At 37.5% G+C, this 14,436-nt stretch overlaps 1 protein-coding gene across 8 annotated transcripts in view; it reads left to right on the top strand.

The window, feature by feature from the left end:
- LOC128016417 (adhesion G protein-coupled receptor L3) overlaps positions 1 to 14,436 on the top strand; it is a 251,076-nt gene that overhangs the window by 176,440 nt on the left and 60,200 nt on the right. For 5 of the 8 annotated variants that reach the window (XM_052600902.1, XM_052600898.1, XM_052600897.1 and 2 more), the window contains exon 9: positions 10,287 to 10,325. The exons of the other annotated variants lie outside the window; for them this stretch is intronic. In XM_052600902.1, the coding sequence (XP_052456862.1) occupies positions 10,287 to 10,325 (39 nt within the window). The remainder of the gene's footprint in view (positions 1 to 10,286; positions 10,326 to 14,436) is intronic. 8 annotated transcript variants of the gene reach the window in all.

Genomic DNA, 14,436 nt, shown 5'->3' with positions numbered 1-14,436 from the left:
AAAGTCCTGATCAATCTGTCAGTGTTTGTCTTGTAATAATGACAAATGTGTTACACAGATACTCACAGGTTCACTGGACATTTTCTCTTATTAAAGAAGTGCATGAAGCAACTTGAGGTTCTTATTTTCCCCAAAACAAAACAAAACTAAGTGTCTTTTAAAGATGTGATACCTCTAACCCAGAGGTAGGCAAGTTCGGTCCTGGAGAGCCGCAGTCCTGCACAGTTCAGCTCCAACCCTGAAAAAATAAACCCTCACCTACCTGTATTTCAGTAATCCTGAATGGATTGATGAGCTTGTTCAGGTGTGTTTGATTAGGGTTGAAGCTGAACTTGCCTAGCCCTGCTCTAACCTGACAAACTTAGGCAAATCCACCCTTGTGAAAATGAGTGTGCTTAAGAGTATTTAATGTGCTCTTGTATTGCACGTTAAATATTACAACTACATTTTTATATATATATATATATCTCATGGGCGTAGGTTTGGTCTCAGCTTTGGTGGGGACACCCCCATATCCCCCAACCCGGGATTCTTTTGTTGTAAGAAACCAGTGATTTAATGGTGATTTTTTTTATTTCAGACTGTTGGCAATACAGAACAGAATATCACAATACAGGAGTGAATCTACTTCATCTCATTATATTGATTCCTGACCCCGATATACCATCCTGTACTGTCTCAAAAGAGCTAGTGTAACAGTATAATCTCATAAATTGCACTCTCAAAAAACAAAAACCTGAGACTGTGTAATGCTGAACAACCAAACGTTTTATTAACATAAGTATTTACACTAACAAAAAATACTCTGCCACAAGGAAACAAATCTAAATAAATAAATATAATAACTTTTTCTATTATAAACACTATTTACCCTCAAGTACACTCACGTTTATGTTGACTGCAAGATTCTAAGTTGAGGTAACTTACAGGCTAATTGACATTCAGATACTTGCTAACGTAGCATTCTATCATCCTGGGTAACACATACTATCACCAGTTAACACTATATTTCACAGAATATGCATTTGAAAGCCTGGTCAGTTAACTTACTACTGATAGTTTATTTGTGTGGCTAGCTAGTTATTTTGCCTACATACACTCTGACTCTGCTTTATGAAAAAGCTTCTCATGTCCCCTTTCTTCTTCTTGGTTGGCATATACAAAGTAAAAAAGGGGCAAAAAATGTTTTTACTCTGGCCTTTGTATGTGGCAGAGAGACAGCCCTGGTAACTTACCGTCGGCGTCTTCAACTTGCGCGCCCGCACGCTGCTAGTGCAAGCACAAAAGTAGTCCCGGCCCGCGCGTTTAGCCTGTCAGATACCCCGCCGCCAATCAAATTACGGCGTTTCTGGTACTGTCGTCATCCTGGCCGTTAGAATCGATCCAAATAGCAGTGCAAAGGAGCAAAATATTGATAGGGACTAGTACCTAGCGTCCCCCCTAAACCTACGCCCATGATTATATATATATATATATATATATATATATATATATATATATATATATATATATACACACATACTGTACTTGCAATTAAATAAAATGCAGCTTAAGTGACTTAAAACACATTTTTAACACACTTAAGAAGACTTTTAAAAACTGCTCTTTGTAATAATGTCAAATTAAACGTTAAAGTACATTTTAAATCATTATGTTTTTATAATATTTTGTCTTGCTTTAAAAAAAAATGAGTCAATAATAGAAGAATAAAATTATGTTTTCCAAAAATGTGCACTTTGAAACACAGTTGTCATTTAAATGAACGGTTAAAATGCATCAAATGTTTCAGTTTTTAGTTGGAGAACAAAATGTTGTGTAAAAGCCAACTTGCTCATTCCTGGAGGACCCGCAACACTGCACATTTTCCATCTCTCCTTTGTCTGACACAACAAATTCAGTTGTTGGAGTCTCTGTTAATGAGTTGATGATCTAAATCAGGTGTGTTTGATTAAGCAGACATTGAAAACCTTCAGTGTTGGGGTGCCCCCAGGAACATGGTTGGGAACCAATGGTTTATGGAATATAATGACAATCCAGGTGTATTCGAGGATAACCAGCTGAAGTGTTAAGGCAGGTTATCCTTGAAAACTTGCCACGAGGAATGTCTTTCCAAGACTCATCTCACAAACGTTTTCAAATACAGTTTGTCCTCCTCACAAATGCTCATTGTATCAACCTGCTAACTTTGAAATCGTGTCCCGGTGGGCTGACAAAAACCTGACTTTGAATAAAATGCTTGTAGTCAGACAGCCAATCAGGTTGAAGCCTGTGGATTTTGTGGCATTTTTAAATTCAATACGCATCAAACGGTTGGTGAATGTGTCGCCTGAGGCTGAAAACCAAATGCTGTTTGTGAAGCAAACCAGTCTGAGGATTGCAGTTGACACATGACGCATGAGTTTGTATGTTATAAGTCTGACAGTGGTTTCGAACAGCTAATCATCACTTATTATTAAGGCTGTCAAGAGATTAAATGTATCCTTTTAATTAAATGATGTTTTAATTGATCAATCAAAAACTTATTGCAAATTAATCACACATCAATTTGGTCCAAGAAATGACCCCTGAAAAGATAATTTAAAATCAATATTGTGTTAGATGAGAAAAAAAAACTAACATTGGTAGACATTACATAAAGGCTGCTTTAGAATGAAACATTTCGATTCAAAGTTGCATAAATAATAATAATAAATTGGTATTAATGGGTTTATTAAAAAATAATATTAAAATATGAAATCATTTTTGTCCTCCTAAACTATATCATACACACGGGGTGTTTTCTGCCATCATATCTAGAATTTTAGGGCAAGAAACTGCATTCAGTTTTTTTTTTTCAGTATTTAATCACACCATATCATTGCATTAAATTGACAGCACTATTTATTATTATTATTATGTTTGACTTCACCAGAAGAGAAACGGACAGGAAGCGCTAGGCAGATAAAGCATCCTCTTTGATGCAGTCAGTATGGAGAGCAGCAGGAAGAGGAGAGCAGTGGGTGTTTTTTTAATGATGTCCGTGTTTGTCAGGATGAATGATCCCCTGTGTTTGTCCCCGCAGTCAGCCGTCTGTTTAAAAATAGGTTTAACTTGGGTGAAGAGAAACTCTTGCCATCCTGAGGCTCCTATCGCTCCGAGGACATTATGCGGCATGAATAATCGCCAGCGTTATTAAAGTTTCTGCAGAGTTAAAGAGGTTCGCTTTGACGCTGTTTTCTCCAGCCCTGCGTGTAGTTTGTCTTCAGACACTCAGAGAACAAAGACCATTCATTCAGACATTGTGCATGTATTAATATTACACACAGGATCCAAAATTAACAATACAAGAAACTGATTGCCAGTAAAAATCGGCTTTGAAAAGTAAATAAAATAGTTGGCCAATAACTTTGTAAGGAAATGCAACATTTAGGAAGTTGATTAATTAATTAAGGTAAAAAAAAAAAATATATATATTTTATGCAATATGGGGGAAATATCTAATTGCGATTTTTTTTTTTTGACAGATATTATGATTGCGATGTGATTTGCGATTTTAAATTTGCAAAGTCAAGCTTAAGCTCAATATTGTCAATAATGCTAATGCAGCACAGTATGAGTATCATTACCCTCCTGGAAAAACACACACACACACACACACACACACACACACACACACACACACACACACACACACACACACACACACACACACACACACACACATATATATCTAACATTTTTATTTACTTTTTTTTCAGCAGGCAAGATTGTAATGCTATAACTAATTTTATATAATTAACTTAGTTACTGAATTTCACTGGAAAAAAAAAAAAAAATATATATATATATATATATATATATATATATATACATAACTATTTCTTTAGTCAATTATTAAAGTATTAAATGTTAAGCTGTATTTGGGATTTTAAGAACAAGTGGAAAATGTGGTGAATGTTTCATTTCATTTAAGTGAAATTAGCAAGCAGTTTGACTGAATTTACATTCATTTTAAACACGAAGCCAGGCACGACGCAGGTTGCGCGTGTGCGTCGAGTCTCATCCATACTGCCAGATGCGCTCGTGGAGATTTGCGTTGCAGTGCGCGCGAGAATATAACCGAGCGTTACGAAACAGGCTGTATGAGTGTGGCAAGTGTGAACATACTCGAGAGCAGCGAGTATGAGAAGCATTCAGAGACACAGGCTGTGTGTCTGTGTGGAAGAGGCAAGCGTCTGTCATTGGAGTCATCTGATACATTTGAGAATCTGGTGGTCTGACGCGAAGACAATGTTGGCTCGAGGCTGACTAGATGAGCATTTTTGGGCAGGTCTTGATCGTCCAGCCATCGGGAGTCTTCCATTTCTTCCAGATCTCCACTCAGAGCAATCTAAGTCCTGGGTGAAACCATATTCCTTTTGCCTGCATGTCTTTCAGCATGGAGATTATACAAATGTTGAGGTTTTGGCTGAGCACAGATATATGAGGATATACCCCCTGTTGAGAAGACGTTTGCGAGCTATCTCTCGCAGGGCAAGTCATCCTCTTTGAAGGCTCCTGTATTGCCATCAGTAGCAATTCAGACCACCTCACGTTTGAATGACAGGGTGTATGTGGCAGCAGGTCAGGTTTGTGGTGCTCTGCACACCATGGCAGTATCAAAGGCCTAACAGGCTGATCTGTTGAAGGATTTGGATGAGGGCAAAGGCTTATTGCCAGAAGCAGTTGAAGAGCTGCACCGCACTACGGACTTGGCTCTCCATGCCACTAATAGTTAATAATAATAATTCATTACATTTATATAGCGCTTTTCTATGCACTCAAAGCGCTTACATAGTCAGGGGGTATCTCCTCATCCACCACCAGTGTGCAGCATCCACCTGGATGATGCGACAGCAGCCATAGTGCGCCAGAACGCCCACCACACACCAGCTTACTGGTGGAGAGGAGACAGAGTGATGAAACCAATCAACAAACATGGGGATTGTTAGGAGGCCATGATGGTCGGAGGCCAATGGGCAAATTGGGCCAGGATGCCGTGGTCACACCTCTACTCTTTTCGAAAGACATCCTGGGATTTTTAATGACCACAGAGAGTCAGGACCTCGGTTTTATAGTGTCCCCATCACTACACTGGGGCGCTAGGACCCACACAGACCACAGGGTGAGAACCCTCTGCTGGCACCACTAGCACCTCTTCCAGCAGCAACATGAGCAACAGAGTGATATTGCTCCAGGGTGATGAACTGCTGCTGCCATTGGGCGTTCAATGGCGGTGATGGTGGCTTTAGGGAGACTTTTGTGGGTTAACTTTCTTATTCTTTCTTCTTCGCCAACCAGACTTTTTGGTGCTTCCGACGGGACGGTTGTGGAGATGGTCAGGGAGGCGGAGGCACAATCAGCTGCTCACGGGTCTGTGTCCCCCAACTGCTCACGGGTCTGTGACACTCTTGATGTAGCCACCTGAGGTGTTTTTATATTGAAGTGTTTGCAGGGAAAGGACAGGACTTATTCAAATACAGCTACCTGAAGCTAGCTGTGTTTTAATGTAGTTGCACTGAGCCCTCTCCTGGGGTGGTTCCCTTTTTACCTGGATTCCAGCCATCTGAGGATGGCTGTGGGCTAGCTCAATGGTTTTAAGTAGCAGTCCCTGAGCCAATACCTAAACAGTGTTGTCTCCCCTCTTTGGGTCATAAGTAGACCACTCTGGTGGTCTGGGTAGTTTTTTCAGTCAGTTCCTTTCTTACACCTTCCGGAGTACATATGTATGGGGCGGTGACTGGTATTTGTATTTGTATTAGCCATTGGTATGGCAGAATGGGCTTATCTGAATACAGATACCTGAGTCTAGCTGTGTCCCACTATGGGTTTGCACCCATGGAGTGGCCTTTTTACCTAGAACCTATATATCTTAGTTGCAATCGATAGCCGTTCCTGGGCACGTAGTTATCTGATGATATATATGTGCTAGCTCAGTGACTGCTCCCCTCTTAGGGTCTTTAAGTAGTGGTCTCTTTGTGCCCTTGCCTGGTCTGTGCTTTCTCCCCTGTTAGGGAATTAAGCAGATGGCCCACTTTCTGTGGTCTAGGCAGCTCTTTAGGGAGGCTATGTTCTTATGACATTCTGGTCCACAAGCCTTCATAAGACTTTAGGGTCATTGCTTTCTGAGGATAACCATGTCCTAGCTCAGCAGTTACTTCTCTTTGGGATCTCTGAGTTCCTTTTGGAGGTTTTCTGTTAACCTCTTCAGTGGTCTTGTGTGTCCAGGCTAGTTCTGCTCATATCGCATAGCCTTCTGTGATAGCTGTGCTCTTAACTTGGGTGGGATGTGTCCTTTATTCGGATTCCACTTTTCGGCCAAGCTGCATGAGCGGCCAGTGGTGTCAGTGGCATGGCCTCTTTCTGAGGAAAGGCTTGGTGTATGTAGTTCACTTCCTTGGTGCTCTCCCACCAGGTAGACAGGTATACGCCACGGCATGGCTTGGTTGGACTGCATTCCCCATAGTGTCGCCTGCATGGAGTTGGGAAAGTCTCAGGTTACACATGTGACCATGGTTCCTCGAGAGAGAGAATGAGATGCTACACCCCCTTGCCATGCCTTCGACATGACTGTTGACGTCTCCTTCAGACAGCTAAGGATGACGTGTTCAGCAGGTGCTCTTTTATACTTCCGGGAATCCTGCTTATGACATCATTGGCCAGGTGGGCCAATAGATTGGCATGGTTTCACATGTGCTTCAGACACTGGTCATGCAGACTGCATTCCCCATAGTGCCCACTTAGGGGGTACAGCGTCTCATTCCCCCTCAGGGAACCATGGTTACATGCGTAACCAGAGAAATTTTTTCTTCTTCTTTTTTTTTCAATTTTTTTGTTTGCTTGTTTATATGTTTGTTCCTCCGATAGAGAAGAGAAAGAGTTGCGTTTGTGTTTGTCATGTCGCCATGTTTGCCATGTCGTCGAAACGCTGTTATTTTCAATCATCTTTGTTTGGGCTTCCCAGGGATGCTGTACTAGGAGATTAATGGTTACAATTTATGTTTAATTTGGTTCCCGAAAATTATAATCCACATGTAAAACTATGTGCAGCACATTTTGCTGAGGACAGCTTCCTCAATCTCAATCAGTTTAATGCCAGATTCGCGCAAAGATTATTCTTGAAAGATGGAGCAGTTCCCTCTTTGTCTGGAGGAGGCGTTGTTTTGGACCACAACCGAAAAGTGTATTTTATTATTTAAGTTGGTGCGTTTAACAGTTTCTTTATCTTATTACACAAATGGCAACGCTGTTTAGCTGTGCAAAAAAATCGAATGAGAATTTCATGCACATCTCGTAAGTAAAAACGCTCCTGTCATTATAAGTACATCTCCAGCATGTGCATTCTTTTACTGTCTTTGGTTCAGATCAGGCTTGCCAGGTTTTCTAAACAAATCCTGCCCAATTGCTTCGCAAAACTAGTTTAAAACTAGCCCAATCGTGTTTCCAGGAGGGCCGCATGTGCTAAGCTGGTGTCGAATCACAACACAGGAACCCCTGGACGAATCAGAACTCCAAAAATCCATAGCACAAACAAACAAGTGAAATACAGTACAACTATTCTTATTTATCCTTTTCAGGAATGAAATAATGAATTAATATTTTTTGTACATGCTACTTACAACTACTAATACCTGTATACTGATTGTTTAGGAATTAATTTCTTGAATTGGCTTGGATTTTTATATGTTGTTTTTTTTATTTTCTTTTTAAGGTTTTAGTATTGATTTTGTTATTTTTATTTAGTCTTTTTTAAAACATTTTTATTTACAATCAGTAAATTTTTTACTACATGCTAATTGCTTTTTAGTGTTTAAATCAGCTTTTTAGTGTTTTATTATTATTTATATATTATTATAGTGTGTTTTTTTTTAATATACATTTTTATTGTTATATATTCAGTTTTCATTGTAATTTAAATTTGTGTAATTTTGCAAAGATTTTCATTATTATACTTTTTTTTTTCCATTGAAGGTTTCTATTTGGAGTTAATCTGATTTTATTTCAGTTGCAGTTTAGTAATTTTAGTATTTACTTAATTATTTCAGTAAGCTTTTATAACTTTTCACTTTTTTTTGTTTTCATCAAATATTTTTTACTTTATTTCATTTCACCTTTATTTCAGTTACCGTAAACAAATTTGCATTGTTTTAGTTTTTGTTAACAATAAAAAAACTGATCGAAATGACGTATACCTGTCAACAATATGCTGTTTTGACCATAAGATACCAAGTAGCAAAATAACAAATAGTTGCAACACATTTGACGTGCAACTAGTCGAACAAAACCTTTGACTGCAAGATCAAGATCAAGTTTACCTGAAGAAGCGCTAACAGGATCTGCTAAAGAGTGAAAGTAATGTGATCTAAAGATGGCTGCTGTCAGCCGGAATCAAGCCACATTAACATTCAGGCACCAGCAGAGACAGACCTGCCTGCTATTTATTTTTATCTGTTCCCTTCCCTCGCTCTTCCTCTGAGAGACTCAATAATTCATGGCTTACACACACACACACACACACACACACACACACACAGGCCTCGCTGCTCTTCACTCATGCTTCTGCACAATCACAACGACGATCAGAAGCTGTCAAACCGAAGGCCGGTCTTCCAAGACAGTAAACCCCCTCGCTTTGACTAAATGTACAAGCACCTAGCGTGAGGCTGCACGTGTTGACATGAGTAAAATAGAGTGTGGCAGTGGTGAATAATTACTATTTTTGTTGGAAATTTAAGCTAAAAATATTTTGTGTGTTATATTTATTTTATAAGTGCACAGAGTTCTGCTGTTATTATGTCTGTATTCAAAAAAAAAAGTAGACCCTTTACAGATTCGATTGATGTATTGCTCTTATCTGTACGATTAAAACTGAAAGTGTAATTTAAGTTCTTTTCGGGGTTATCAGGAGAAAATGACTCATAACGTGTATACACGTTAATCGACTCCAGAGGGTTAAACTAGAAAACAAAGAGAACGATAGAAAAGAATAGATTCCTAAGAAATTACAAAAACTGAAAACAGTAACCCTGTTATAACCAGATACGATATGATAAGATTAGGTCCAGAATGTGATAAAATCACTCACAAATTACAACCAGTACATAATCAAATTAATCAATTTAAAAGTTTATATTATTATTCAAATCTCGGTGACTCATGCAGTGTTTCTCCGGGAACTAATTTTGAACGTTCTTCCCTTTCCATTTTATTTCAAGGTAAATGATCCATAGTATCTTTCATTATGAACATTAAGGCCACACAAAATATTATTCAAAAACTCAAATGAAACCTTTTTGACATCATAAAATCTCAATCAGTACCTGATCTGTCAGCTGTGAAGTTGCATAAATACTGTTAAAAGCATTATAAAAACAAGAGTTGGGAACTAAATGACCAGAATACAAAACTAAATCACTCTAAAATGTCATTCTCTCTCTCTCTCTCTCTCTCTCTCTCTCTCAAAAAGTAAATAAATACATACATAAATAAATAAATAAATAAATAATAACTGGGACAACACCTTTTCAAAAGGAACCAATATGTACAACTGAATTGCTGTTATGCACGCATCAGGTACTAATATGCACCCTGTAGAGGTAAGTAAGGTACAAATGTGTACTTTTGAATGGGTGAACTCAGTGAGCTTTTGCACCTGATTTCCCGAGAGTGTATGGAAGTAAGAAGTGTTGCAGACCTCATTTGATGTCGAATTTAACCAACCACTAATCCAACAAACCAGCAGTAACCAGCTCAGAAGCTCCTCGACTCTACACAGAGACGTCTGTGAAAAGACAAACCAATGTACTTTTGTGTATTCATTTTTTACCTGTATATACCTGTATGAATTGTATTTTGTTGTTTTAGGGTTGATTTTAACATTTAATGTCTCTGAATTTCTCTGTCATCGATCGGCACTGGATGTGATTCATGTAAATGATGTGTTTCCAAAGGCTCTTTCACACCAAACACCAGTGCGGTTTTCAATAGAAACTATGGATTCCTGTGGAGCTCTTCACAACAGAGACCAGCGTTTACTTGTTAGATTCACCGGCACACAAACACAGAGTCTGAATTCTGTGCAATAATTAAATAAAACATTGAATTATAGATACAGCACTGAAGGTGCATTAGCCTCGCACAAACTACTGCTTTTGTTTAGTTCGATTATTTGCTTGAAAGGATGCTTCATTGTGTTCGGTGTGAAAGACCTTGAGAGTGTCGAATTTTCTGCTTGATACTAAAGCGGTTGGTTTTCTTTGGGTTTTCAGCTGCAGAAAAGGGAGCGTTCGTGTCGATATTTTGTCCAGGTATTTTTCTCTTTATATTCCTCTTCATATACGTCACTTTCATCCTCACGTCTCATGCTTTTCTCTTCATTCGCACCCGGCTCATGTTGCTTGAGGTTTTGTGAGGTCCTGTTGTTGTCATTTGAGGCCTTGAGCAAATTTAACCTCCACCTTTGAAAATTACTCATAATAATCCACTCGCTCTTAAACGCTTCCATGAGTGAACACACCCTTGCGATCACAGAAACACTTATGGAAAGAAGTGCACTTTAGCATGCTTTTATTGTGGAAATAATATGCTTTACAAGAACGTACTTAAGTGTGAACTTCTAATTGCAATTAAATGGAAATATATTCGTTTTGATTCATGCAAAATGCAATTAGCTGAACTTTAGAGTGCTTAAGTAGGACTTAAGTACATGTTTATATGTTATTTCATTATTACTTCTATTGTTTTTGAAATATGGTTAATGTACTGACAAGCATTTATGATGAACTAAAATTTACTTTAATGTTATTTATATTGAAACTTTTATGTCATGCATTTAAATATATTCATTTAAATAAGGTAAAATCTGTTAACTTGGAAATTAATATTGAATGAGTTAAAAGTGCTTAAGTATGCTAGTCAACACAACAAAAGAAGTGTGCTTATTTAAACCACAACAGAAGATTATATGATTTTACTTTAAAGTAAAACTTTACCATTATTACAAAGATCAGTTTTTAAAAGTGTAATTAAGTGTGTTCAGAAACAGTCATGAACGTGTCACTTAAGTGGCCTTTATTTCATTATCATTATATTATATGCAAGTACAGGTTATTAAAATACACTTAAAATGTGAAGAAGACTACAAGTGCACATTCAACACAATTAAGCGCACTTGTTATTTATTTATTTTTTTTACACATTTTCAAAGAAAAAATCCAATGATTGATAAACTAATTTTCATTTTAGGTAGAAATCAAATTTTGTTCACGGCCTCATTATTACCCATAACTCTGTGTTTTTGCATCAACAAGTGCAGCTGTGTTTATTGTATTTTGAGTAAACTAGTTTTAGGTCACATTTGTAAGCTATAGGTTAGAATGAACTCAGAACTGAAGGCTTGAGAAGCTCAGCTGGTTTCAGATCAGCAGTCGCCTGCTGCTTTCTGCTTGAGCTCTGCTGCTGCTTCTGCACCCTGTCAGGTCATGTGACTGTCAGCCTTCCCAGCATGCACTTGCTGATTGTTGAGCAACAGCTGTCTTGACCCGTCAGAGGTCACGTAGACTTGATGAAGTGTGTGTTGAATGTGATGTGTGAGGCGAGTGTGTGAGTTCAGATGTCAGAGATCATGGCCGCTGTTGCAGACGCTTCTTCTTTGATGATGTGATGAGGTCCAGATCGGTTTGGTGGATGTCAGTAATTCACATGAACTGAACCATTGCAAGCAAGCTTGTGGAAACAGAACGTAACTTGTGGAAGTGATGTTGGGAAATGATTAGTGTCCTATATATAATTCACTGAGATTGTAGTTATTATTGTCAAGCGTTATTGGAAATAGAGTCTATAATGTGCAGGTGAGACCTCGATCACTTTTACTAGTTTGTTTGCAAGTGTGACCTGGAAAAACATAGGCTTTTAACAGAGTTAGCAGGCTGTGAGGGTCACTGTAGGATTTAGTTTGAACCAGTGTTATTTTCATTTAATTATGTATATGCCGTTATAGTTTTTTTTGTTTGTTTTATTATTCATATTTTGAATTTTTTGAAAGTTTTATTTGTATATTCTTTTTTTCATTCAAATTTTTATTTAGTTTTTAATAATATATTTTTTTATGTTTTTGTCATTTCTGTTATTTTATTTCATTATAAATGCTACTATGTTACATTTAAACTGTATTTTAGTTTTAGTTCAATTTTATTTTTAGGGGCCAAGCCCAGAGGGCTGTAGCCCCTATTGTATCTGTACGTTTTATTATTATTATTATTATTATTATTATTATTCTTCTTCTTCTTCTTCTTCTCGTCCAATGGGAGTCTATGGTAGCCCTATGAAGGGAAAAAGGGAAAATGATGAAATTTGGCACACTTGTAGAGATGACCATTATTAGTGATCTGACCAACTTTGGGGTCTCTAGGGCAAACTCTATAGCGCCACCACCAGCTCAAAAATTCAACATTCAAACATTAATAACTCTTGAACCACTAATTCTATTAAAATAAAACTTAGTACATCTGTTTTGTCTCTTCATGGAGATTCCATTCCATATCTTACATTAAGACTCCTCCCATTACAGTAGCGGCCATTTTGAAAAGTACAGTATTCAGTCTAAGCACTACTCCTCCTTCAAAATTAGTCCAATTCTTCTGAAATTTGGCTCAGATGTTCTTTGGACTGAGCCGCACAGAAATGACTCAACAGAATTTTTTGAACACTAGTGAAAAAAAAAGTTATGATGCTGTGAACTTACTGAGGTTGACCTCAAATGGGTTGAGATGCTGTATCTCGGCCAAACATTGATCAATCGATACCAAACTTGGTTCACTTCATCTACACCATAACTTGGGGGTCCATGCCAAATTTGGGAACAGCGCCACCTATGGGTGTTGAGATACCAAAAATGCACTTTTTTGCTTATAACTTCTGAACAATTCATCAGAAAATTATGATCTTGATGTCTATGGTTTCTGTAGATCATTTTGAATCTGTGGATGTCAATTTTGTCAAGACCACCTGGACCACCCGTCCGCCATTTTGAAATTTGTCAAAAATTGCTATAACTTTTGAACTACTGTACAAATCTTCACAAAAATCGATAGGCATCATCAACACCATGTGCCGGAAGTACCCCGGAAGTTGGAAGACAGCGCCACCTAGTGTTCAAGAGATATAACGATTCTTGCAAAACCCCTTATAACTACTGTAAATGTTGATCAATTTTTGTTATTTTTATGTCATTTTATTCCTTTGGTTATGCCGATTCTGATGATGTCTCAATTGTCATTTTCCAACATGGCGTCTGTCCGCCATATTGAATGGAATGAAATACAGTTTTTTCGCTACTCCTCCCTGAAATCTTGTTCAATTTTGTTCAAAATTTTAACAGATGAACTTCAGACCGGGCCTGACAGAAATGACTCAACAAATTTTTGATATTCACTCCCGTTCCAGAGATGTACAGCTCCAAAGTTGACCGTGCCTGTGCTTGTTGATTTATGCTAGTTAGCTTAGCATGCTAATGAACTAAAATGCTAACACTTTTCTATTCACTCTAATGGGTCTCTTGAGCAATCTGGTTAACTTTGACAATGTTAGCATTTTTTAGCGTAGCATGCTAATCTGGCTAAAATGCTACTTCGGGCTTGTGAGAGAGATCATTCTCACACCTTAACTTCTCTTCTGTGCCGTGTAAGTTGTGTGTCAACTAATGTGGCACACTTAGCTAAGGCGTTGGTACTGAACCTGTGAGGTTGTGGGTTCGAAACCTGTATGGGAAAAGTTTAAAATTGGGTATAAAGTTGTCATTTCAATTCCTTTATTACATGGGTAAGAGCTGTACTAAAGTTTCTTAATATGGGATCAAAAATAAGTGTGTTTTTGTAACTTCATTCTGCGTTCGTTCTCATCAGACCTTCTGATTTCACCTTATCTGTAATTCTGAATCTATCTGTTCTGTAAAAAGGGCTGAAAAAGTTGCTTGAAAAAACCTTAAAAGCCAAAGAGCAATAAGGGCTTGGCCCCAGAAAGGCTGCTTGCAGCTTTAATTATTTTTATTTCTGATTCTCTTTTAGTTGATTTTTGTTTTGTTTTTTAGATAAAAAAAATGGATTTCAGATTTATTTGCGTTAACAATGTTTTTAATAGTTTTAGTTAACAAAAATAACACTGTGTTCACTTGAATTAAATTTGTTTTATGAATTAATAATAAAAATAAATAAATAAATAAAAAAGCCACATCTACATATATGACTAAAGGAAATAAAAAAGAATAAATCAATACGTTTTATTCATCAAGGATGCATCAAATTGAGCAAATGTGAGAATAAAAACATTTATGCTAAATATTTCCCTGTTCGTTCATCTGTGAATCCTAAAAAAAAATCTATTTTTCACAGTTTCCACAAACAATATTCACAGTGCAGCTGT

The sequence above is a fragment of the Carassius gibelio genome, chromosome A7 (assembly GCF_023724105.1).
Source record: "Carassius gibelio isolate Cgi1373 ecotype wild population from Czech Republic chromosome A7, carGib1.2-hapl.c, whole genome shotgun sequence".
Classification (NCBI taxonomy): Eukaryota; Metazoa; Chordata; class Actinopteri; order Cypriniformes; family Cyprinidae; genus Carassius; species Carassius gibelio.
Note: the sequence above shows the minus strand (reverse complement) of the source record. Positions and strands in the feature narration are given on the sequence as shown.